We start from the raw sequence: 26,179 nt of genomic DNA, 5'->3' as shown, positions 1-26,179 counted from the left end.
AGCTGCAGGCTATGGACGTATATATGTATGTAAGTAGGATTCAGTTAGCGTTGGGAACCCGTGTACCAAATTTCTTGATATGGGCCCATAAGTAACAAAGACTATTGAAAAGTTCAATATGGCGGCCGACAGTGGCAGCATACCGCCGAAATAAGTACCAAATTTCAGCCTTCTACCTACATGGGAAGGAGTCATATTTTCGCAGAACTTTCACACAAATGAAACCTGCTTAACTTTTGTAAGTAAGCTGTAAGGAATGAGCCTGCCAAATTTCATCCTTCTACCTACACGGGAAGTTGGAGAATTAGTGACGTTTGGAAAATTAAATATGGCGGCCGACAGTGGCGCCATACCACCGAAATAAGTATGTACATCGGTTTTGGTTAGTGCAGGGAAGCCGCCTACCAAATTTCGTGAAGATGGGGCCATAAATAAGAAAGTTTAATATGGCGGACGTTGTTGACCGTTATGACCGTTACGTGTAGAATTTTGAAATGAAACCTGCTTAACTTTTGTAAGTAAGCTGTAAGGAATAAGCCTGCCATATTTCAGCCTTCTACCTACACGGGAAGTTGGAGAATTAGTGATGAGTCGGTCAGTCAGTCAGTCAGTGAGGGCTTTGCCTTTTATTAGTATAGATATATATTTATATTTTAATTACTTGCAACATTTTTCCTCAACATTTTTACTTATATAACAACTAAAGCAGCATCCCGATTTCTCAGGTACTATTAGAATTAAAGTTCTCTTCATTTTCCCAATCTGTGTAAAATGCTAAAAAGAGCATACAAACACTACCCACGTGAAAAGAAACGAAAAGAAAACACAGTCTCTAGGGAAGAACGAGTTAGCTGCCATTACCTTTATATTCTGCCCTCACTCACTTTGTTGATTAGTAAAAATGAACATTTCATTGCTTCTGTTGAAGTAACCTCCAATTGCTACTTCATGTATCAACAAAGTGCAGAACCACAGTACCTGGTCTGCCACAGAGAGAACACAAATCATAAACATAAGTTTAAAAGAAAACACAGAAACCTTACAATCTATACCAATGATAAAAATATTAACCTTTTTACTTAGAAAAACTGTAGAAACACAAATAGAATATACAATCTTACTATCTCCTGTGTCTCTGGGCTTGTGTATTTATTGTCCATCAGTAACAGAGATCTGGTCTTTTTTTTATGACTATATCTGCACTTCTCCTGTGAGTGACCTGTTCATTATGCCCTCCTAATTGAATGCTTCATGGGTGTTATTTGCACCAAACCAGCCTTCCACCTTGGCCAGGTGCGAATCTGTTCCACAGTGATTAGCTCAATATTACCTTACAACTATGAATATACGACTCAAGTAACTCACTGGAACAGTATTAAACAGGAATTTTGCCTCAATTCAGCCCTTCTCAAGTTTTACTTTTTTACAGACTTATTTACAATAATCCCTCAGTTCTGTACTATAACTGTTCTTTCTGTCCTTTTTAGTTCTACAAGAGAAGCTTCTTGCTGCATCTCCTTTTGCAGGGTGAAATCCCTATGAAACTGACAAAATAATTTAATAGCAAAAATGCTTAACTTTAAAGGGCATTTGTTTCGTTTGTCATTTCCCAGGGTCTTGCCCTGTTCTCTGGAGACTCAAGCTTCTTCTTTCTCCTGGCTGGCTGGACAACTTATGTTGTGGAAAAAACTTTCCTCTATTTTCAACAAAGGCGGTCATGGAGTCCAGCTAAGAATGCAGAACTTTTCTATATTTGCACAAAGATATGCAAAAATGTCTTGATCCATGGAGTGAGCAATCGATAGTACAATTCATTTGCTTTTATATTTTTTTATTGCCAGTACCTCATCAGATACATTATGTCATCTAACTCTTAATATGCAGTTCTTTATTATTTGATCCAATCAGCTAGTGCCACCAGTATTTTCTGATTCCTTTCAACTCTCCCATTTACCTGAATGTTGCTTCATAAATAGGGGTGATCTGCGGACTCTCTTATTGATCTCAGCCCTGCATCATAAGAGGGGTGTTTGGCCTTTCCCATTCATTTATCTCATTCTAACCGTGGAAAAATCTAGCTAGTGGTTTCTCTGGGGTGTGGCAGACCTCACATGCATATACAGCAAATAATGTAATAAATAACTAACAATTCCATAATATCTCAGATGCATGATCAATTGAAATGTTAACCTTAATTTCTATAAATATCTCAATCAGCAGATGCAGCTGAATAGTTATTGAATGTGCTTCTAAAATCTACATTAAGCAGATTTTGAGCTTGCTGTCGGTGTTCATAGATATTTTATAACATGACTAAGAGGGCATTCTCAACATCTGTTGCTGCTCAATAAGTGTACAACTTAGGATTTAAAAGGATGAAATCTCTAAAAGAAGGTGCTTTTTTGTTTCGAAAAAGTTTTCATTGGTATCAAAGTTAGAAGAGCTGGACCATTGCTTTTGGTCGATTGTATTTGTTCAGAGTATTTGTGAGAGACTGCTCTATTTTCTACAAATAATCATTATAGTAGTAGGTTTTAGAAATATATTCACTAACTGTTCAGAATGTGCTTGCGATGTTTTGCAACAGAATTTTTGGCTTTGCCATGCTTTATTCTTTTATACTGTAATCTGACAACACCAACAGTTATTTCAGTTTTATATGGCAGATGGAATATCTTTTTACTGTGTTTATAAATATTGTCTTTAGCAAAAAAAAATAATTGGTGTAACAGCTGCATTAGAAATAATTGAGATTGTTAGCAAAAAGTAATTCATTGTCAAATTATGCATTGTTTCTTGCACTTACAACCAAAGTGAATTTTTGGGTGGAAATAAAATTATTTCCATTATTATTAGACTACAGTTCTACTTTATATTCATAAAACTCCTAAATTTTATTGTTTGAGAAAATTTTGGCCTTTTTCATGGAATGACTGAATTGCCAAAGTAATGTATTCAAAAAGGCAAGTAATTTGTTCTCCAAATGTGCACATTTTTAGTTTTTACCTGATTGATTACTCCACATATGCTGGATCATATTGTTCTCTTAACTCCTGGACCTGATTGGGCCTGTGGCTGATAAGTACCATTGGCAATAAATTATAACGTAGCAATAACAAATATCGGTATTCCAATCTATGTAGTGACATATTGCAGAAAGGCTGTTTGATCATGTGGAGTGTACAGATTTATGTCACTCTTTATCAACTTGACTTTTTCTGGACATTTGCTCTCCGCTTTTTTACAATTTGTGTAACAACGTTAGTAGCCCAGTAGTCAGCAGTTAGAGTGTATCACCTTAAATTCCTGTTAGATTGCATGGCATCTTCAACAATTTTCAGACATTGACTTTATTTTTATACATGGACTTTATTTATATAATCATAGCGCACTCCTATTACCTCTAATTCACATAGTTTGACATCCCTAGAAACTCAGCCGTACCAGTTTGTGACTGATCCCAAAAGAATCAAAGGATTGATTTCATTTTTAATAGTCTGTTAGCATATGTACTGTGCATCCGGAAAGTATTCACAGTGCATCTTTTTTTCCACATTTTGTTAAATTACAGCCTTATTTCAAAATGGATTAAATTCATTTTTTTTCCTCAGAATTCTACACACAACACCCCATAATGACAACATGAAAAGAGTTTACTTGAGGTTTTTGCAAATTTATTAAAAATAAAAAAAACTGAGAAATCACATGTACATAAGTATTCACAGCCTTTGCTCAATACTTTGTCGATGCACCTTTTGCAGCAATTACAGCCTCAAGTCTTTTTGAATATGATGCCACAAGCTTGGCACACCTATCATTGGCCAGTTTCGCCCATTCCTCTTTGCAGCACCTCTCAAGCTCCATCAGGTTGGATGGGAAGCGTCGGTGCACAGCCATTTTCAGATCTCTCCAGAGATGTTCAATCGGATTCAAGTCTGGGCTCTGGCTGGGCCACTCAAGGACATTCACAGAGTTGTCCTGAAGCCACTCCTTTGATATCTTGGCTGTGTGCTGCTGAAAGATGAACCATCGCCCCAGTCTGAGGTCAAGAGCACTCTGGAGCAGGTTTTCATCCAGGATGTGTCTGTACATTGCTGCAGTCATCTTTCCCTTTATCCTGACTAGTGTCCTAGTTCCTACCACTGAAAAGCATCCCCACAGCATGATGCTGCCACCACCATGCTTCACTGTAGGGATGGTATTGGCCTGGTGATGAGCGGTGCCTGGTTTCCTCCAAACGTGACGCCTGACATTCACATCAAAGAGTTCAATCTTTGTCTCATCAGACCATTTGTTTCTCATGGTCTGAGTCCTTCAGGTGCCTTTTGGCAAACTCCAGGCAGGCTGCCATGTGCCTTTTACTAAGGAGTGGCTTCCATCTGGCAACTGTACCAGTTCAATCAGGCCTGATTGGTGGATTGATGCAGAGATGGTTGTCCTTCTGGAAGGTTCTCCTCTCTCCACAGAGGACCTCTAGAGCTCTGACAGAGTGATCATCGGGTTCTTGGTCACCTCCCTGACTAAGGCCCTTCTCCCCTGATCGTTCAGTTTAGATGGCCGACCAGGTCTAGGAAGAGTCCTGGTGGTTTCGAACTTCTTCCACTTACGGATGATGGAGGCCACTGTGCTCATTGGGACCTTCAAAGTAGCAGAAATTTTTCTGTAACCTTCCTCAGATTTGTGCCTCGAGACAATCCTGTCTTGGAGGTCTACAGACAATTCCTTTGGCTTAATGCTTGGTTTGTGCTCTGACATGAACTGTCAACTGTGGGACCTTTATATAGACAGGTGTGTGCCTTTTAAAATCATGTCCAATCAACTGACTTTACCACAGGTGTTCAAATTAAGCTGCAGAAACATCTCAAGGATGATCAGGGGAAACAGGATGCCCCTGAGCTCAGTTTTGAGCTTCATTGCAGAGGCTGTGAATACTTATGTACATGTGCTTTCTCAGTTTTTTTTATTTTTAATAAATTTACAAAAACCTCAAGTAAACTTTTTTTTTACGTTGTCATTATGGGGTGTTGTTTGTAGAATTCTGAGGAAAAACAATGAATTTAATCCATTTTGGAATAAGGCTTAACATAACAAAATGTGGAAAAAGTGATGCGCTGTGAATACTTTCTGGATGCACTGTAAGTGCTTGTAATATGTTACATAGGGTCCTCATTCACTTCTCCCTATACTAATACTAATTACTGTTTTATCAATTAAGTTAGCTATCTGCCTGTAGTTTTCTATCTTCAAATTAACTGTTCCAACTACATGAAAAGTGTATTTTAGTGGAGCCCCAGTGAGTGAAAATTTAGAATCATAGATGAGTGTTTTAATAAGCCGTAATCAGAGTCTTTGAAAATCACTACTGTATGTTTCAAAAGTTTTTTAACATCATTTAATCCATTTCTGGATCATGAGGGTATTGGTGGCTATCTGTGCATCTTCAGGAGCAAGGTAGAAACATTCTTTGTCCAGGGCACCAGTCCATTACAGTAAACACAACTGCAACTTGGATCCGCTTTTTATATGCTGCTGATCAGTATTAATCCTGCCATAAATGTAAGGTGTACCACATATTTCTCAGTAGTTTATAGATGGCAGTTTTTACTGTGATACAGGGAATTGTATTTATATCAGGTGATCCTCATAGTATTCATCCATTTGTCCTTTTTCTGAAACCACTTTTTCTAAGTTTAGCTATGGCCATCTTGGCAAAATTGGTTGACAGGCAAGAAGTAACTTTGCAAAAGATGTTTTTTGTTGCAAGGTGTGTTTATACACCTATCCACTGTTACTTATGCTGGGCAAGTTTAGGATTGTTGGTTAACTTATATGTATTTGAGATGCAAAGGGAAAATTGGAGCACCCAGATTTAAAAATCCCAGGAAGAAGTCATAGAACCTGCACCGACACATCCCAGGCCAGATCTGGACTCAGGACTCTATAGCTATGAGACAGAAGTACTAACCACTGTCCCACTATGGTGTCCTATTTGAGACTTTTCTGGAAATGTAAGGTGCTGTAATGTTGAAATATGCAGCACCTTATGACATAATTGGAAAGGTCTTGAATGTTAATGGTAACGTGAAATTAAGCTGTGGCTATAAAACAGAACCCAAAAACTGGGAAAGTTTCACAGTAACAGGACTGGGTTTCAAATTCTGATTTAATGGAGTAGTTAGAAAACCGTGCTAACTACAGTTCTGTTCACGTTGTCTTATAATATCTTTAAAGGTATACTTGGTTTAGGAATCCATATATGGAATTTAGAGAATAAATGCTCCTTTGTAAAATTAGGTTATGTTTGAATAAAAGATAAGAGCTAATAAATGATTTTGTCAAATCTGAAGAAATAACTGAATTTCAGTACAGTACAATTAAAGGAGAAGGTCACTTTCTTTCACATGCAGATTTAAAATAACACATGATCTGAAACTGATAATCAAAAGTATTTAACTTAGATAAAGTTAACATAATACTTCCCTTTAAACCATTTATGGTTGTTTTGGAAGCCAAAAGTGTAAAACTCAATATTGCACTGTAGGAACAAAGTTTTCTTTCTTTAAAATTGTAGATATTCAATTCAAAAGGATTATAGTATGCACAGGAAAGAGCGTGAAGTGTTTGTATGTAATGTTAGATGGGTTTTGAAACTTAATGGTTCCTAATAGGAACAACATTTAGGTTAAACATATTAGCTTATTAAAATGCATCACTCTGTATAAACAACTTATATAAACATTTACATCCACATAGACTTTTCAAATTGAGATGAACTTGATTTTAAATTCAACAGCATTGTCTGCAAAATATATTCATGAGCCTATTGTAAAAAAAAATGTTTTAGTTAAAAATATTGTTCTTTTTGAGCAATAAAAGAATTAATCTTGTCTTCATAAATCGTTTCCACGTTCTCTGTGTTACAACCTCTACTCTTCAGTACTTTATTTGTTGGACAGTAGGGATAAGACTGCGGTATTTTTGTGGAATGGATATAGTCAAAATTAGTCTGGCCCATCACTAGATATTTGTTAAACAAATTTATGAGTGAACTAAGTAAAACTGATTTAAATCAGTTATAAGTAATCAAAGTAAACCTCGGCATTAATGTTTACAGTGCTCCATGCAATACATATGTCTCAGTTTTAAGCCATTTGGTATAAGATTCGTAAAAGCAGTGTTAATGTTGTGATCTGGTATCTTTTGGATTGTCAGAGGCATAGCACTTGGATAGACACACAGAGAGACACACAGACACTTATCCTTTTATCAAGATTTTGTAAGCAGTGCATTTTGAGTTGAATTGTATTGGAAAAATGGTCAGCCAAATGTATAAAGGTGAATAAAAAAAATCTGCTGAACATTTCCATGTTAAACAAAAATCATCTTACCGGCAATTGTTGAATTACTTTGCCCTTCTGGTGTAGCAAAGAAGTACATATCTCTGAGTTTGTTGGAGTTCACAATAAGTGGGTGCCCCTCAGTTGTAACTGCATGTTTGTTTATCTTTTTTTTCCCCTTGTTAGAGGATAATGTCAGCTACTGTTCTAACATGTGGTATTCTTATTTTTTTTTTATTAGCTTTCATATGTTTTAATTTGGATATGCAGTTTCTAGTAGGACTTCAACAGAAGCCTCAGTTTTAAACCAAAACATAATAGAGTGTGTATATAGATGTGTACACAATACTTGGACTAAGTTTCGTTTATTTATAGTGGATATTAAATTGTAAACACTCTTCTCACCTTCAGTATAGTTATAATTATACATTTATATGAAAAGGAAATGAGCATTTTAATGGAAATATTCTTTCAGTGCCTTGGTTTAGTAAGGATGCACTCTTTTTGTAATGAAATGTCTTACTATGTTCAGTAAACATAGCACTTAACCCGCCTTGGAGCGTGTATGAGTCGTCTTCATTTTTCAAAAATTTTCGTTTGTCATCATTTGCTTTTTTTTTTTAATAGAACAAATACACACACACAAATAGAAACATTTTGTATATATTACACAATGTTTCTTGTTTTATGTTACATTATGCATATATATATATATGTATTTTTTATCTATACTTGTAATTCTAATGTGTCTTGCTGAACTCATTAGTTATAGTGTTCATAATAAGAATAAATACAACTTAATAAAAGGCCTAGTAACAATTAAATAAACAAAAAATGGCTAATATTTTTAAAAAGTAACTTGAACATCTGTGCTAGTAGCTCAAACAGTAGGACATTCTATTGAAATATTGAGTCTTCACCCTTGATTCAAAGACTGAGGTAAATGGAGTCTCTTTAATATTGACCCTCAACCAAGCATTATTCTTTTAAAGGGCCCACCCTCAAATGCTCTCAAATATACACAAACTCCACATGGACAAATATCAGAGGCACAATTGGAGTACAGGGTGAACAGCACTAAGCAACAGTTGGCTTAGGAGGCATTAGAAAATCCTAAATCTCAAAGAAAAAATACCTAATGGGTTTCCACTTGAATTACTGTGTTATAGATGCAAAGTAGTAGTTTTGTAGGATAATGTTTTTGTCATTAGCATAACCTGTTTTTAAATGTACAGATTTATTGCATTCTTTAGGGATTTTTCAGACACCTGGGTAGGCATATGAGAATCTAATATATTTGTAATGTACTGGTAAACTGTCCCAACCTGTTTTATGAAATTTTACAAGCACTGGTGCTTAAAAGCACACTTCCTCCACAGTTGACTTGCATTCAGAAATGACTGATGTGGAAGTAGTATTGCAGTATAGATGACTGGCTGAAATGTGGAAGAAATGAAATACATTATTAAAGTTATGAAACCTCACCAATCTCTGTTTGCACTAGATTGTGCTGTATTAATGTCGTTCTCATATCACATATATAACATGGTTTGCTTTTCAGAACTGTCTAATAGGTTTAAGTTTTGCTGTATCCTCACATTGTCAATAAGCACCTGTGTATTTCTTTTCTGTAGCCACGCCATGAGTATTTTAATGTCCCTGTGTACTAAATGGCTCTGCTGCTCATCCTGCATGCTGAAATTCCACGGCACTTTCCACAGCTGCTTTCCTGTTGGCACAGCATTGTCTTGGCAAAAAACATCCATTTCAAGTCATACTTCGTATGTTGTCACTTGTTGATCTTCAGTATTTTATTTTGGTCCTTTGCTATCATGTTGATAGTCTTTTTTTTTTTAGTGCTTTAAATTGTGGTACATCATGTATGTGTTTTCTATTTAACTTGTTTGTAGTTGCTCTTTATATTATAAAGTATGTGTAAATACAGTATATATGTAGTATAATGCATTATTCTGTTTCTACAGTGTAATTTGTAATTGTACTAAAACGTTAATGCATTGCTTCTTTAATTATATGTTAATAATTAAAAGCAGTGGTAATATTTGAAATAATCTACCAGCACTGTTAAAGGTTATTTGATGTCTGCGTAGGCTCTTTTAAGTTTTGATACATCAGTAGAATGCATTTTTTTTGGAGAATACTAGTGTTCATATCAGATTAAAATTTTAGACTCCTTTATATGAATTTCTCATTACCTTATTTGGGATTATCGTTTTTTGTGGCTTCAATCTGCACATATGAATGTTGTTGGTATAATTAAGATTTCCACTTATCTATTTAAATGGAAAGTTTTCTTCCTTCGATTTAAGCTGTATAGAGGGAGAAAAAAAAACACCATTCTGAAATATATATAAAATATAAAAGTCTATTAAAATATGCTTTATGCATTATCTGCATGTTATACATTCAGAAGTGTAACACATTCTGCATTTTTCATGTTCAGAATTCTTATTTTTAACATATAAATTGACAAACATTTCAGCACTTCGCTGTTTTTACCCTAGTTGTTGGGTTCATACTAGATTTCTATGTTTCTGCCTATAATACTTGATCTCCCTTCTGAATAAAGTATAGCATGTTAACTTTTCTGTGTTCTGTGGTTCACTTTTTGCTTCCATGAGCAAGTGCTTCTGGGTCCCTACCAAGTAAATAAAACAAATTAATTTTTCAAACAAACCTTGTTGATATACTTAATATTAGAGTAACAGATAATTATATGCGGTAGCCCTTTTACCTTGTTAAATCCTTTCTAGTAATGGTAGTTTTTTTGAGGTTGTTTTGAATGAAAATATTATTAATTTTGTTTTAATATTTATTTCTGTGTGCGCAAACTAAGCGGCAAATACATATATTGCAACAGTTGAGTTCTCTGTTGTGCCTAAAGTGCTTCTGTTGTAATACCTGCATCCTTAAACTTACAAGGGAGGGGTAAGAAATGTATGGTTAATGTCAGTGTTCAGGTTGGCATATATAAAACCTGCAGCACAGCAGAACTATGTTTACCATTACACAGCTGAAGAGCTCTCCCTTATGCAGACAGGACTTAATAGAATAACATCATCCTTAGAGGCTTGTCTCTCACACAGCCTGCCGAGCCATTTTGCTCACAACAGCAAGGCTTTTTATAGTCATGGAAAAGCTTTTCATCTGCATGTTTCAAGCTGGAAATTCAGAAACTGAACATTTCTGGTACTTTGTAGTTATCTCTTCATTTTTCTAATTGTTTATTTGATAACCACTTCTAGCAGCCTCTATCCTCCTTAAGGATGAGGACTACAACACCATTTTTAGCAAGGACCACAGGGGCTGGAGGAGAGCTGCACTAATTAGTCTCTCCAGGTGAATCACCCAGCGTCAAAGGTGACCACTGTTTGTTAACACTGTATTTGAGTATGCAAGTATGTATTCAGAAATATGTACGTGTATGTGATATAATTAATGAGAACCTGCACAACCCTAGGATTTCACCTGGTTACCCGTTGTTGGAAATTCATGAAATTGCCAGTCCTGTTACCGGAACACCCCCTCCAGACTAATATTCCATTTTGACTCTTTCTTGTTCTTTGAGATATCTAACCTGCCCCCACTTTTTTCCACTTTGCAAGGTTCTTGATTAAAATTCTGGGCTCATTATAAAGTTGGAGTGCAAGCAGAGAATGTTCAGTGGTTAGAGTTCTTGTCCTAAATCAGTATGGTGGTTGTTATGGATAAAACAGACACCCTTGTTCACTTTTAGTTGTTGGTTTTCCTTTTGCTTCGATGACCACGCATAGGAATGAATACAAGAAACCTTTGAAGTATAGAAAGTAATTTACTTCTGATTTTTCTGCTGAAATGTTTGAGACTTTTAAAACCACTCAACTTTTAAAATGTCAGACTTTCCTTTACCAGGTCCTAAGTCTTAGTCATTCTACTGCTAGCATGGAATTTAGAGAGCTTCTGATTAAAATGTCTGATTCAAGTCATCTTAGCCTCTGACTGCACAATGTGAGTGTAAATTAAGCTGGCTTCCCCAGCTGAGATACCAATGTTGTGCCATAATGAAATAAGCACCAACGATGATCAGTTTTTTTTTTTTTGCCGTTTCACCACTTTTTCTTTATACGAGACGGGTACACATTTAGATAAGCAGAACAAAGTAAAAGAATGCTTCCACAAGCATCGACCTAGTGTAGTTCACATATTTTACTGCTGGTGGAAAAGATTTGTATGCAGTAACATTACTTTGACATGAAATTGGGCTCTCACAAAACTTTACTTGATTGATTCACTGTGCAAAAAGAGAACATTCTTCCTTTGCTGTAGATCAAAGAAATGGGTGTCTGCATCTCAATAGCACATTTAAAATAGCTTCAAATGTTTTTATGTTTGTGTTATTGAGATACAGTATTTTTTTTTTTATATTTTGGGCTTCTAATAGACATTAAGGCCAGAAGGAGTTGCATTGCATCTTTGTGGACCTTGGAGAAAGCATATGACAGGGTGCCTCTAGAGGAGTTGTGGTACTGTATGAGGAAGTTGGGAGTGGCAGAGAAGTATGTAAGAGTTGTACAGGATATGTACGAGGAAAGTGTGACAGTGGTGATCTGTAGCAGTAGTAGGGAACATGTTAAGGAGACGCTGGAGAGGAGGAGATATGCTCTAGAGAGGAGAGGAATGAAGGTCAGTAGGAACAAGACAGAATACATGTGTGTAAATGAGAGCGAGGTCGGAGGAATGGTGAGGATGCAGGGAGTAGAGTTGGCGAAGGTGGGTGAGTTTACAGTAAATACTTGGGATCAACAGTACAGTGTAATGGGGAGTGTGGAAGACAGGTGAAAAAGAGAGTTCAGGCAGGTTGGATTGGTGAAGAGTGTCAGGATTGATTTGTCACAGACAGATATCAGCAAGAGTGAAAGGGAAGATCTACAGGACAGTAGTGAGACCAGCTATGTTATATGGGTTGGAGACGGTGGCACTGACCAGCAGGCAACAGAACTGGAGTTAGCAGAGTTAAAGATGCTAAGATTTGCACTGGGTGTGACAAGGATGGATAGGATTAGAAATTAGTACATTAGAGGGTCAGCTGAAGTTGAGAGACAAAGTCAGAGAGGCGAGATTGCGTTGGTTTGGACATGTGCAGAGGAGAGATGTTGAGTATATTGGGAGAAGAATGCTAAGGATAGAGCTGCCAGGCAAGAGAAAAAGAGGAAGACCAAAGAGGTTTATGGATGTGGTGAGAGAGGACATGCAGGTGATGGGTGTGACAGAACAAGATGCAGAGGACAGAAAGATATGGAAGAAGATGATCCGCTGTGGTGACCCCTAACGGGAGCAGCCAAAAGAAGAAGATGATAATAGACATTAAGTAGAAAATGCCCATCCCTACTGTACTTGGATAATCTTTTTCAAATTATCATAACCACAAATGAAGCATGAAGAATTAAATATAAATTAAGCAAATGTATATATTACATTTTTTGTAATTTAGTATATCTGTAGACTGCTTTGCTATGTAAAACATTAAATTTGGAATGGTCATTGTGACATAGATTTGCAAAATTCTACACAATTAAAGTTGAACGTACATGATGCAGTAAAGATCCATCTGTAGTCCTGGCCAGAGTGATCTAGCTTGGTGGACTGGATGAGACAAGCATGAGATTTGGAAATTTCAGTGTGTTGTAGTTTCCTATATATAGACAGTAGGTAATAAGTTAGTCATGTAACTTATTTTGACATTTCGGATAGAAACAAACAGGCAAACAGTTCACAGTCATATGCATTGCTGAGTGTTCACATTGTGAAATATTTCTTCCTTTTTCAAAAGTGAAACCTTCCCCAGCCCGTGGTCTCAAGACTTGCGTTCTTAGTGGAATTCATATTGTTAGACTGTCTTGGTTTTTCAGACTTTGCTGCTGTACACCTTACAATACTACACAATCACAATTGGAATTGTGTTCAGACACTGGGTGACTCTGACTTGAAAAGATCACTACACTGTGACTGTAATCTGGTATCAGTTTTTATAAGAATGTTAAAAGTAGCTTGTTCAGAATTTTGGAAATATTCATTCCAGAAACTAGATTTATAAAACTTGAGTACACACAAAAAGTGGCTCAAAATATGTGTATTGAAAGTGCAGTGGTCCTATATAAATGGAACAAGCTTTTGGGAACCAGTCAGAATTTTTTGCCCATGATGATGACTGACTTGTGAGCTGATTTAAACTTTCAAGAGCCATTCTCCTGGAGCTATGTGTTGAGTTGGCCCCGACATTAGAAAGACTGTCTGAAATTGGACTATACCTGTTCGTATGGAGGCTTTAATAATGGTTGGCTTTCTTGGCAAAAGGCACCTACCAGAGGGCCAACAGGTCAAGAATATCTCATCTAAGCATAATTCTGGAAGCCGTAAATGACTTGGGAAGCACTACATTCAGTTTCTGCATGGTTTTGTACATGCCAACATAAAAAAGGAAATATGTAGCACTGTCCAGTTATCCATTGGCAAGTTCACATTAAGAGAACACTCCTACTGGATCAAGTGCACCTAGCAAGAATGATGCTGGTTTTATTAACCATAAACAGTGCATTCCATCGATGGACAAGTCATGTGTGATGCCAGTATAAGAGAACAAACGTCGTCATGATTCGGTGGCCTTGGTCAATTCATGAATCATTTAATTTTGACGGAAGGTAGCATTAATCAGCTGAATTACAGAAGGTCCAGTAAATAACTGGCTTGTTTGTAAGGTAACTGGCTGCACCCTCAGTGTTTCATATGGGATTTTTTAGTAACAACAATATTTTAATTACATGTGTCAGGTGATAGTGGCTTTCTTCTCAGAAGCTGGTGCCTTACACATTTCTCAGACCCCATCTGCACAGAGGACGGGTGCTTCAATGAAGTTTGGAGAGTGTTGTAGAGTTCCTGAAACGTAATTAGTGATGGCTGGATGCGTCCGATGAGGAGGCTGCTGTACAAGCAAATAAACACCTACAGCATGATGATTACATAAGTATGAGGTTCAATAGCACAGTGCAAGTTGTGGTTGTTCCAGGGTGGCTACCTAGTGCAGTTTGAGGTGCATTCACATAAGCATGTTTACAAGAGGATTGTAATTTGTAAAGGTAAATTGCTTTTTTTTTGGGTCCACGTTTCTCTGTACTTCAGTGTGTGCATATCTTCCTGCTAGAATTCATGTAATGCTTTATAAATGAGGCCCCAAGTCTGCAATACTATACAGTGTGTCATACTCTTCCTTCCTGATGTGATTTGGAAAAATGATTTTACAATACAGTTTGCCATACTCATTGTGAGAAATGCAGTGTACATCTGCTTTAGAATGCATTGGTGTGCTGGACCTTTCAGATCTGCAGACGTTTGCGGATTTGGATTCTGCAAAGAAAAAATGGAAGACAAAGTCTGTCATCCTTCAGTGAAAGGTGGGTAATGAGGCACAAGCTCATTTTTGTTTGGTAAGCTTAAGCCTGATGTCTGGTTAAAGATATTGTATTGCTGCATCTTTATATACTGTAGCAGATGCGTTGGAAGTGGTCACAGCATGTTGGTACTTGGCTATTTAGGTGGAAAACTAAACATTCTATGAATCAGGTTTAGAGAGAGTTTCTGTTCAGACATCTGGTATCTTATGTTATTTTAAAGACTAAAAACCTGGTCTGTATGAGTTGACAGTTGAACGATTCATAATGATTTTGATGATGCATTCACGATTTGAAAAGTGACTTCTTCGTTCCGCAGCAGTGTTAATATCCTTCTCAGAAATTTAATCTTAAGCAAGTCCACTGCTGTAAAAAAAAAAACGACGGCAGGCCTGTCGCAGTGAGTATGTAATGAACTTTTCCCTTAATGGCCACAAGTAGGCTTCTTCCCACATTAGTACCAGGCTGCTGGGTTTTGTAAATTGTTGTGCTGTTTATATAGTGCATTTCACTTGAATAGAATGTGAAAGGTTAAGTGGAAGAAGGTTTTGGATCTATGAGTATACAGTGGTGTGAAAAACTATTTGCCCCCTTCCTGATTTCTTATTCTTTTGCATGTTTGTCACACAAAATGTTTCTGATCATTAAACACATTTAACCATTAGTCAAATATAACACAAGTAAACACAAAATGCAGTTTTTAAATGATGGTTTTATTATTTAGGGAGAAAAAATCCAAACCTACATGGCCCTGTGTGAAAAAGTAATTGCCCCCTTATTAAAAAATAACCGAACTGTGGTGTATCACACCTGAGTTCAATTTCCGTAGCCACCCCCAGGCCTGATTACTGCCACACCTGTTTCAATCAAGAAATCACTGAAATAGGAGCTGCCTGACACATAGAAGTAGACCAAAAGCACCTCAAAAGCTAGACATCATGCCAAGATCCAAAGAAATTCAGGAACAAATGAGAACAGAAGTAATTGAGATCTATCAGTCTGGTAAAGGTTATAAAGCCATTTCTAAAGCTTTGGGACTCCAGCGAACCACAGTGAGAGCCATTATCCACAAATGGCAAAAACATGGAACAGTGGTGAACCTTCCCAGGAGTGGCCAGCCGACCAAAATTACCCCAAGAGCGCAGAGACGACTCATCCGAGAAGTCACAAAAGACCCCAGGACAACATCTAAAGAACTGCAGGTCTCACTTGCCTCAATTAAGGTCAGTGTTCACGACTCCACCATAAGAAAGAGACTGGGCAAAAACGGCCTGCATGGCAGATTTCCAAGACGCAAACCACTGTTAAGCAAAAAGAACATTAGGGCTCATCTCAATTTTGCTAAGAAACATCTCAATGATTGCCAAAACTTTTGGGAAAATATCTTGTGGACTGAAGAGACAAAAGTTGAACTTTTTGGAAGGCAAATGTCCCGTTACATCTGGCGTAAAAGGAACACAGCATTTCAGAAAAGAACATCATACCAACAGTAAAATATAGCGGTGGTAGTGTGATGGTCTGGGGTTGTTTTGCTGCTTCAGGACCTGGAAGGCTTGCTGTGATAGATGGAACCATGAATTCTACTGTCTACCAAAAAATCCTGAAGGAGAATATCCGGCCATCTGTTCGTCAACTCAAGCTGAAGCGATCTTGGGTGCTGCAACAGGACAATGACCCAAAACACACCAGCAAATCCACCTCTGAATGGCTGAAGAAAAACAAAATGAAGACTTTGGAGTGGCCTAGTCAAAGTCCTGACCTGAATCCAATTGAGATGCTGTGGCATGACCTTAAAAAGGCGGTTCATGCTAGAAAACCCTCAAATAAAGCTGAATTACAACAATTCTGCAAAGTTGAGTTGGCCAAAATTCCTCCAGAGCGCTGTAAAAGACTCATTGCAAGTTATCGCAAATGCTTGATTGCAGTTATTGCTGCTAAGGGTGGCCCAACCAGTTATTAGGTTCAGGGGGCAATTACTTTTTCACACAGGGCCATGTAGGTTTGGATTTTTTTTCTCCCTAAATAATAAAAACCATCATTTAAAAACTGCATTTTTTGTTTACTTGTGTTATATTTGACTAATGGTTAAATGTGTTTGATGATCAGAAACATTCTGTGTGACAAACATGCAAAAGAATAAGAAATCAGGAAGGGGGCAAATAGTTTTTCACAGTTTTTTGTATATGGGGTGTGAGACTTGATCCGTTTCTCTGATGTTTCTGATGGCATCTTGGCAGCTGCCTACCTGTTACAGCAGTAAGTGTGATAGGACTGGAAGCAAAGAAATCAGAATTCTTTTGCATTAATGGTGAGTACCATCGAATAGTCTGTTTTTAAAATTTTGTAAAATCTTTGTGTGTTTTTTGTGTGAACTGCATCATCTAATTCATCAATTTCTATGGAGCATATTTTTTGTTGCACTGTAGTTGGAATCAAGTATTAATCCGCTTATTACAAAAGTTATCTCATGAACCGAAAATAAGAACATAAACTATGTAAACATTTGAACTTTTGAAAGACTTGTGAATAATGAATGAGAGTCTAAAAAAACAAAACAAAAGCACAAGTGTTGACTTATATACTTATTTAGTATATATGTAATTATGTGGTTATGGTAATCAATATGGTAAGTGCCATATCATGTGTAGAATTATGGGCAGATCTGTTTCAAGTGCAGTAACTCATTCATGGGGTTCACATTTTGGGACCTGGGTGGGGGGTTGTTGGCGGGCGCCGCCCCACAGGTCATGAAAGCCAATGAGTATTCAGTCCTTTTCAAACATATGCCTATGTCATAATGTTAAACCCAAAGCCACTCCATGTTTCTAACAGGATCCAGCTGTACTGGAAGTAAAGACGTTCAAAATACATTTGCCAGGTTTGTCTTTATTTATATTAAATGACAAAAGTGCATTGCAAGCGAATGGTTAGACTGAAGTTCAGTGGATGAATGATAACTTTTAAGTTGGAGCAGTTCACAAATAAAGTCATAACAAGGAAATCTGAACAAATGGGGGTAGATGGGCAAATAAATATACTTCTGAGGACAGTGAGCATTGACATCCTGGCAGCACTTTGACATCAGTGGGCCTTTTACTCATTGTTATGATTTATTGATGAACTGCTAAAACTTTTCATCCTTGTTTGATGATCTCTATGTAGAACAAATGATCACTACATAAAACAATATTTCTGTGAAATTTTTGAGCTCAAATCCTTTTTCTCTTTGCTTTATGGCAAACCTCACGGTAGGATGCTAAAGTAAGTTTTGATGCATATGTTTTGTACAAATGTTTAAAGAGACGGACTGCTTTGGTCATTTATGGCAGATAATTTCCAAAAAGATGGTGACTTTTTTGTGTTTATTTCAAAGGCTGCTGAATATTCTCTCTTTTTTAGATGACTTGGAAAAGAGTAGCCAGTCCACAAGCTGGCTTGCTGCCAAGGAGGCTCATATATATATGTTGTCCTATATATATATATATCCACACTATATATATAAATAATAAATCTGAGGCCAATTCTTGTTTTCAATTAAAGTAGCCACAGGGTTTTCCAACAGAGTCTTGGAATCCATATGACCAGCACTTTATTTTCACCTAATGCCCAGATCAAAATGCCCGCTTTTGTCTCCAAAATTGCTTGTTGCTGCTCTTAAATTCAAGTCTAAAAGTCAGCAGTGCCCTGTCAATTGTGATTTCCTTGGATAAGACATGTAGAAATGTTTCACCTCACTCTTTGGCCACATCTCCTGGTATATTTGTTTTTAATTTGATAAGTCATATTATTATGAATGAGACTCAAACTAATCAGGGATACAGTCATTACTACATCCCCACACATTTGTCTCATATCTTGGCAAGGTTTGACAGACCAGACCAGCTTTGTCCCCAGCCACAATCGGTTCTGGGAGCTACTAGTCCAGATGAGAACGAGAGTATCCTGGTTTTTAGGTGCCTGTAGGCATCAATATAGGATGATGTGAATATCACTTAATCCAAAGAAAAAATACTGTTCTAAATTTCTGAACTCCTCCAAAGCGCAAATTGACCCCTTGGTTATTTCCATAATTGTTGACACCCATGTCTACATACTGTAAATTAATAAAAGTTCAACAATAGGAAGGCAGAGGGGAATGTTGGTCGGGAGCATGATGTGAAACATGTTAAATTAAAGTGACCTTATCAGAAATGTATGTTTTTATAGTTCTGATTTTGAGCTGAAATTGCAGTCTTGCTACAAAGTGAGGCAAATGCAGGGATTGACCACTGACACTTTTTGTGTGCTGTTAAGTCAGTTGACACTTTTTATGCCAAGTGGCTTAGAGATCACAAGACGAATTTGTTTTCTGTATATGACTTGCTCAGTCAATGGTGGGGACCAATGAGGTAAACTTGTGCAGTACAGTTTGGTCAGTTTTTGACATAGCTCAAGGTGCTATTCTGCGATTGTATAGTTGTTTTTACATTTCTACTATTGTAAAAGTACAATTTTTGCTTAGGACAACATAAAGTGAATGAGGAATGAACTTCTAACCTTTTAGGCTTTCTGTAGTGCCAGTACTATGCTGAAAGATAGGGGCTAAATGTGAGACAAAGCTTGGCTAAGCTCTCCAGGAAGTGCTTCGCTTGCAGTTCTTAAAGGTAGTCAGCATGGCCAGGAATGGAGGTGGTTCTGTTGCTCTTGCTTCAGAGAAACTGCTCCTGAGGGCTTTTGTAATCTAGACATTGTGGGTTCACGGCTGATCACTGAAAGTTACCACAGTGCAATCTGCATCCTGTAGATTTGTTGATTCCACAACAAATGAAAGCCTGAGTCACATTCATTTATGAAAAGCTGTGCATAACTGCACATGTATTTTCCATTTTTGTTTGTACATTGATGCATGCCTTTGCATTTTCATGTTCTAGTTCTGTATGTGTCTACCTACCATTTTAACAAGTTGATGAATAAAAATCTAGAGCCATTTTTTGTGATGTTAAAACATTATGATGAGCAGTGCCCTTTAGTGTTCCAGTAGTATGATGCTTTGCCAGTTATGGTCACAATACTGGTGACTGCAACCCCAAAGACAACAACCTCATGGAGCTTGGAGAATTCATATACTCAGGTTTATTTGCAGGAAACAGGGAAAGATGTTTGGTGATGTCTGGCAGGGGGTTGGAACAAGTTATAACATAGTCATTGTGTTGTGTGTTTTCCATGTGGAAAAAATGTATCGCCATGAAATTTTGTGTGTTTTTCAAATGCAACATGTGCAGTGAGATTTCTAAAAGTGGACATCTCCACAATGATGTGAAAAGGGCGCACTGGTGTGCTGTTGATTTGCCTATGCTAACAGAATGAAGAAATGATGAAGACATGTAGAAGTGTGAACGTAGGCTTAATTAGCTGATGGAGCTCACCCGGAGTAAGGTGTTTGTTACTCTATATGCCACTGCTTTATAAGCTGCAGTTGTTCATTACTTCTGGTATTATAACAGAATTTTTACATCGTTCTGCATTTACATTTTCCATCCTTATTAACATTTTAAGTCCTTGGTTATTTTTAAATGACTCACAGTGTGATCTGAGCAAGTCATTTGTCCTGATTGTGATCCAACAAAATGCATGAAAGTGTCTGGAGAACAGGTTTAAGGAAACTGCTATACAAAAGCAAGGCAATGAATTAAAAAAAGTGGTTGTGGAAAACATACAGACAACATGGAGGACTTTCAGTTAAAGAATAAGTTTAGTATTTTTCCAAGTCAAAGTTTTCTCTTCATAGTTATGATCTATATTAATTTGCTATATAAAATTGTATTCTAAAGTGAAGAGTTTTTTTTTTTTTTTTTGTAAACTTTACAGTAGGGCTCTATGGAACCCCACATCTATACATGATAGAAAAAAACCTTAAAACTTACCAAATACGTCATACTTTGAAGCCCAAAAATTTTGGTGTAAGAAAACCTGCTTTTTGGTTCATGAGGCATTGTTGTGATAAAAGAAGGAAACTAGAATTGATTTTTTCACAGTCTCCATTTCCTCGAGGTAAGGGTGTGTTTCATGCTCATTTGTGTGCCTGCTGTGGCCGTGGAGTTATTAAATGCCACGTAGCGCCCCTCCATTCCAATTTGTGTAGTTCTGAAGCGAGGTGCACACAGAATGGGAGAATGCAGAGAAGGCAGCACATAGGAGTTTTCATTGTACTTTGTACACATTCTGTTCAGTTCAGATTTATTGTTATGCATTTTATTTTTAGCAAAAGTTAGATTTTTTTTTTTTGAAGAGGCAAGCCCTGGCACTGTTAGGCAAGAAGGAGAGCCCATTCTGGATAAGTTAAAACATCAGTGCTCAGCTAAACTTAAGTGTGTTTAAACTCCTTGAATTGGCGTTGCTAAAATGGCCCCATAGTGTGTGTGTGAGAGAGAGCTCTGCTGTGGACTGTTCCTGCCTTGTGTCCGATGCCTGCTGGGATAGCCTTCAGGTGGACTGCAACCCTGCCTGGATATGCAGGTTAAGAAGATGGATGTGTGGGTGTATGCAGGGCTTGAAATGGAGCAGTACGCACTGACACACCATGCTGACTTTCTCCTGTTCAAGCACTTGACCCAAGCCCACATGTCTGCTCAGTTCTTGTCACTTCATTACTTGCTACTCTTAGTCACTGAACCATACATGAGCATTATCAGTCCAGTCAGAGCAGGCAGTATATTCCTTATAGTGAAAGACTCAAAAACATGAGTGTGGTTCATCCATCACCGCATTATTATTGTCTATCTGTCCACAGAGCAAAGAGAGAGCAAGGGTAGCATGAAAAGAGACAACCAGGGATGCTGGCAAAGACGTGAGGCTCATGGCCAGTCTCCTTTGAAAATGTGGTTTTCCTTTTTAAAATGGCGTGGATACAGTGTTTTGCAATAAGCGTGTAATCTCAAGATGTGAATAAATGGATACTTTACTATACTTCATCCAGAATTCAGACACTCATCAAAGGCTTTAGGAGGCATCTAGATGCTGTTATATTTGCAGAAGGAGCCTCAATTAAGTATTGATGTAATATCTCTGTTGCGGTGCCCAAATTTATGCACCTGTCCAATTTTGTTATGATGCATATTGCATATTTTCTGTTAATCCAATAAACTTAATGTCACTGCTGAAATCCATAAGACATGTCGTATATTAAAAGGAAGTTGCTACTTTGAAAGCTCAGCCAATGATAAACAAAAATCCAAAGGATTTAGAGGGCTTCCCAAACTTTTTCATATGACTATTTGTGTATCCCCCAAAAAATTTTAAAAAGTGGTTAAAAAATGATATAAATAATTGAAACAACACCACCCATACCCCCCAAACACACATTACAACATGGATAACAGAGAGTTAGTTGCTGCTGACAGTAACAAACTTGTAGGTGGCAGTACGATGATGTCAGACGGGCTCCGATTGTACCACAGGCTTTCATTTCAAATCGTTCATATTTGGATAGAGCAGGTCCAGCTTGTAGTGCCCACAACTGCAACATGCTGATAGACCTCTGTTTCCATTCATCATTGAGGTATTGATACAGAGCGAGTTATATCTGTTACTTAGCCAGGATGATAGATCTTCTCTCCCTGGCAGTAATGTTTATGAATTCAGTATCTGGAACACACATATAACTTTAATTGTAATGTGCTTTTTTTTCCACCATTGCCCCTTTTACATAAATATCCAGTCCTCTTCTGTTTTTTTCCACTCAGTCTAGTGAAACCCATCCAGCTTTAAACTAGGGTATGAAATAAGAGGTGTAGGATGGTTCTCTGCAGTACTTGTACTCGCTGTAAGATGTAGCAGTTCATTTAAAAGGGATCAAACCTTTATTCTATGGAGTCAATACTCAACATTTTAGGCTTCAAAAATTGTTTTTTTTTAATAATATTTTATTAATTGGTAAGTTTTAAAAGGCTTCATCTGTCATGTGTGGACGTAAAATTCTACAGATCCCATTTTACTCTGAAAGAACAAACAAATGTATTTTTTAAATTTGTAAGAAATGATTCCCTTTAGAACACATTTTTAAGTGGCAAATTATTGTATGCCATTATTTTGAAGAAATGACTTTGACTTGGAAAAATACCAAACTTGTCCTTTAAAAACAGGAATTGGCCTCTGGCTAAAGAGAATGTACGTGAGCAGCCCCTGTACTAGTTGAACGTCGCGGCCGGAGTCCTGTCTCTCTAAATAACAGAGCAAATGTCATTCTGTATGATTTCCAGCACTAACCATCCTACATGTACTGTATGTCACAAGAGAAATGAGAAAGCAAAGTGAATCATCCCATTCTGTCTGTCATGTGCAGATTTGTGCTGCCTAGTAGTGTGTGTGTCTGTGCGTGTGATCGATCCTCATCATGTCCCTTTTCTCTCCTAGCACTTCAGAAATCATTGTGCTTCACAAGGTGACATTTTTCTTTTCTCTTTCTTTCTTCCTCTAGGAAGCCGAGACTCCCAGAAGCGTTCTTGAAGAGATCGGGCTGACATAAACCTTACACTTCAACCTTGGCCCTTTTGATCCTTTTTCTTTGTTTACTGCCTTTTTTGTGTCTTGCTAATGTTATGCTAATTGTTCTGTCTGTGCTGTGTGTCAGTATTCGGAAACAAATTTCCAGCAGCTTAAAGAAAGGAGGACAAAAAAGGGAAGATGGAAATGTTTCTGCCTTTGCTATAATACTGCCTTAAGGTTTTTTTTTTTTTGTTAGTCACAATGCACACGTAAAGCGATGCTGTTTCATAAAGATTTGTTCCAAGCGGTATTCATTATAATATCCCTTCTGAAATATGTTTCCTTTTTTTATTCTGTGTGATGTCAGTAATCATTTTTTTCATGAAGGTGCTTAATTTTGTATTTTCAAGTCACTTGAGTGACATGTAGCTCAACTGTAAAGCTGAAGTGTGCTACCCACTGGTACCACTAGTGGGCAGAGCATGTGGGCTTGCAGCGTCGTAGTCTCTCTGAAACGCTTTTGTCTGCCCATTAGGTGAAGTCTTCAATTTGGCTTTTTGTACGTAGTGAGTGGGTTCAAAAACACATGATGAATGAAGCTTTGGGGGGGTTTTAGTGTTCACAACCAAAGAAGCACTGTGTTGGCATTCATCTGCTTGCTTTTTTTCTGTTTTGCTGGTTTTGTTTTTTTGTTTTTATTTTATTCATGTCCAAAAAGGCTATTATTTGCAGTTGTGGGGGAAAAAACCTATAAAAGTGTTGGAAACTCTTAAGTGACAATGTCACAACAATAAACCAAAGAATTCCTTCCTGTGGGCATTAATGGCCCTTTCTACTACCAGTACAGCCAGTATTTACTGAAGGTCAACACTAAACCAGGAGATGGCGTAGGTGGCTTGGCAATTTCAATGTTTCTAGTATTTTTGCTCACTCTAAGGTGGCTCGAACCCTGGCAGAGCTTGTTTGAAGTCGGGCATCTTCTTCATCAGTTCAAGTGTAACACATCCAGTTCCACAGGTCACTTCTTCTTCTTCTTCTTCCAGTATTGTGTCCCATATAAAATGCCGCTGAACCTTGCTGTGCATATTCTTTTGTATTACTGTCTCTGTGAAGGAATAAACAGTGATTGGTGTTCAAAATAATAAACCCTTTCCTTGCACCAGATTGGTTTTCCTCTCTTTATGATTCATTAGGAAAAGAATTCTGTGGGGCAGCCTGCAACCTTGAAGCATAAGTGAGAGCCACGTTAACTGGAAACCCCTCCGTACTGTAAACGTATTATTAGAAAGGTGGGTTTGTTGAAGTATTTATTGAAGCCAAGCATTAGTGAAATGAAGAAGATGTCAGGAAATGAAATACAATTTCTTATGGAGCCACATACCCATTTTTAAATGAGTTGATTTCATCTGCTGCTGTATTCTACTGTTTTCTAGTATGAAATCTAAGTAATTAACATAGTCCTCAGCATCAGTGGACCATGCAATGCCTATGTCTCTGTTATATGCCATTTATTATGGATTCATACAAGCATTGGTAATGTTTGTAATGTGCCATCTGTTGTAATGACAAATGCAGTGAATTTTATTGCTACTATTGTTTATGATGCACCATCTGTTGGAATGACAGAGACATAGAAACCGGATGGACACACTGAGAGACACATGACCTTTTATTAAGGTGGATGTACAGTAGTGTCATGAAAAGTTTCAGTTTTTGACTTTTAATGTTTTGTGGTGTTCATCTAATGTTAGATAAAGGGCACCTGAATGAACAAATGACACTTTAGTTTGCTTTTGTCATGTACTGATTCAACACAAACTCAATATAAATGTTGTTTACTTTCACCCTTACCATCACAGTTCAGAACCAATTGAATTCTGATGCTAATGGAAGGAAAAAAACACGTGGGAAGCGATCAGAGTTGTTGTTGACATCTCTCAGTCTGTAAACAGTTACAAAGCCATTTCTAAAAGTCTGGGACTCCTCCGAACCACGATGACCGCCATTATCTCCAAATATAAAGCACTTCAACACAGTAATGAGTATTCCCAGGAGCCAACAGCCTAAATTACTCCCAAAGTCGCAACAAAAAATAATCTAGGAGGTTACGATCCTCATCGAACATCCAAATAACTGCCGGCTTCGCTTGCCTCGGCTTCACTCAGTGTTCATGTCTCCAAAGTCGGTAAGACACTGGGCAAAAATAGACTTCATTGGAGAGTAGCAAAGTGAAAACCACTGCTAACCGAGAAGAACGCACAGTGGATTCAGAAACTGTTCAGACCCCTTCACTTTCTGCACACTTTATCGTGTTTGTAGATTTAATTTTAAATGGAAAAACTTGTGTTTTTCTTGCCACTCAGTCTACACTTAGTAGTCCATAGTGACAAAATGAAAACATGTTTTCAGAAAGGTTTGCAAATTTATTAAAAGTTAAAACCTGAAGTCTCTCATTCATACAAGTCTTCAGCCCCTTTACTGCGTGGCAGGTCATATTGTAGTCTGGTGCATCCTGTTTGCTTTAATTATCCTTGATATGCTTAGAACTTGATCATAGGCCACCTTGACAAATTGAATTGACTGGACGTCCTTTAGAAAGGCGCACTCCTGTGTATTTAAGATCCCACAATTCACACTGCTGGTCAGGGCAAAAACCAAGCCATGAAGTTCAAGAAACTCTCTGTGAAGAAACTTTTTTGAGGTATAGATCTGTTTAGAAAACAAATTTGTAATGACTGTTCCTAGGAGCATATTGATCTCAATAATTGTGAAATTGAAGAAATTTGGGACCACCAGTACTTTTCCTAGAGTTGGCTGTCCAACCAAACTGAGTAAATGGACAAGAAGAGGTTTAGTCAAGGAGGTGACCAAGAACCCAATAGTTACTCTTAATAGAGCTTCAGAAGTCTTCTGCTGAGATGGGAGAACTTTGGAACG

At 37.5% G+C, this 26,179-nt stretch overlaps 1 protein-coding gene across 9 annotated transcripts in view; it reads left to right on the top strand.

The window, feature by feature from the left end:
* The window catches only part of ap1s2 (adaptor related protein complex 1 subunit sigma 2), an 80,968-nt gene extending 56,562 nt beyond the window's left edge, over nt 1-24,406 (top strand). For 3 of the 9 annotated variants that reach the window (XR_005632665.1, XR_005632664.1, XM_039745006.1), the window contains 2 exons: nt 18,032-18,040; nt 23,235-24,406. Coding sequence is in view for 3 of the 9 variants with exons in the window: in XM_039745006.1 (XP_039600940.1) it covers nt 18,032-18,040; nt 23,235-23,282 (57 nt within the window). In the remaining 6 variants the exon portion in view is untranslated. Of the gene's footprint in view, nt 1-8,971; nt 9,942-18,031; nt 18,041-23,234 lie in introns of those variants that run through there. The other 6 variants (XR_005632662.1, XM_039745008.1, XM_039745007.1 and 3 more) reach the window with 2 other exon arrangements.
* Nucleotides 24,407-26,179: the final 1,773 nt, after the last annotated feature.

The sequence above is a fragment of the Polypterus senegalus genome, chromosome 2 (assembly GCF_016835505.1).
Source record: "Polypterus senegalus isolate Bchr_013 chromosome 2, ASM1683550v1, whole genome shotgun sequence".
NCBI classification, from domain to species: Eukaryota; Metazoa; Chordata; class Cladistia; order Polypteriformes; family Polypteridae; genus Polypterus; species Polypterus senegalus.
Note: the sequence above shows the minus strand (reverse complement) of the source record. Positions and strands in the feature narration are given on the sequence as shown.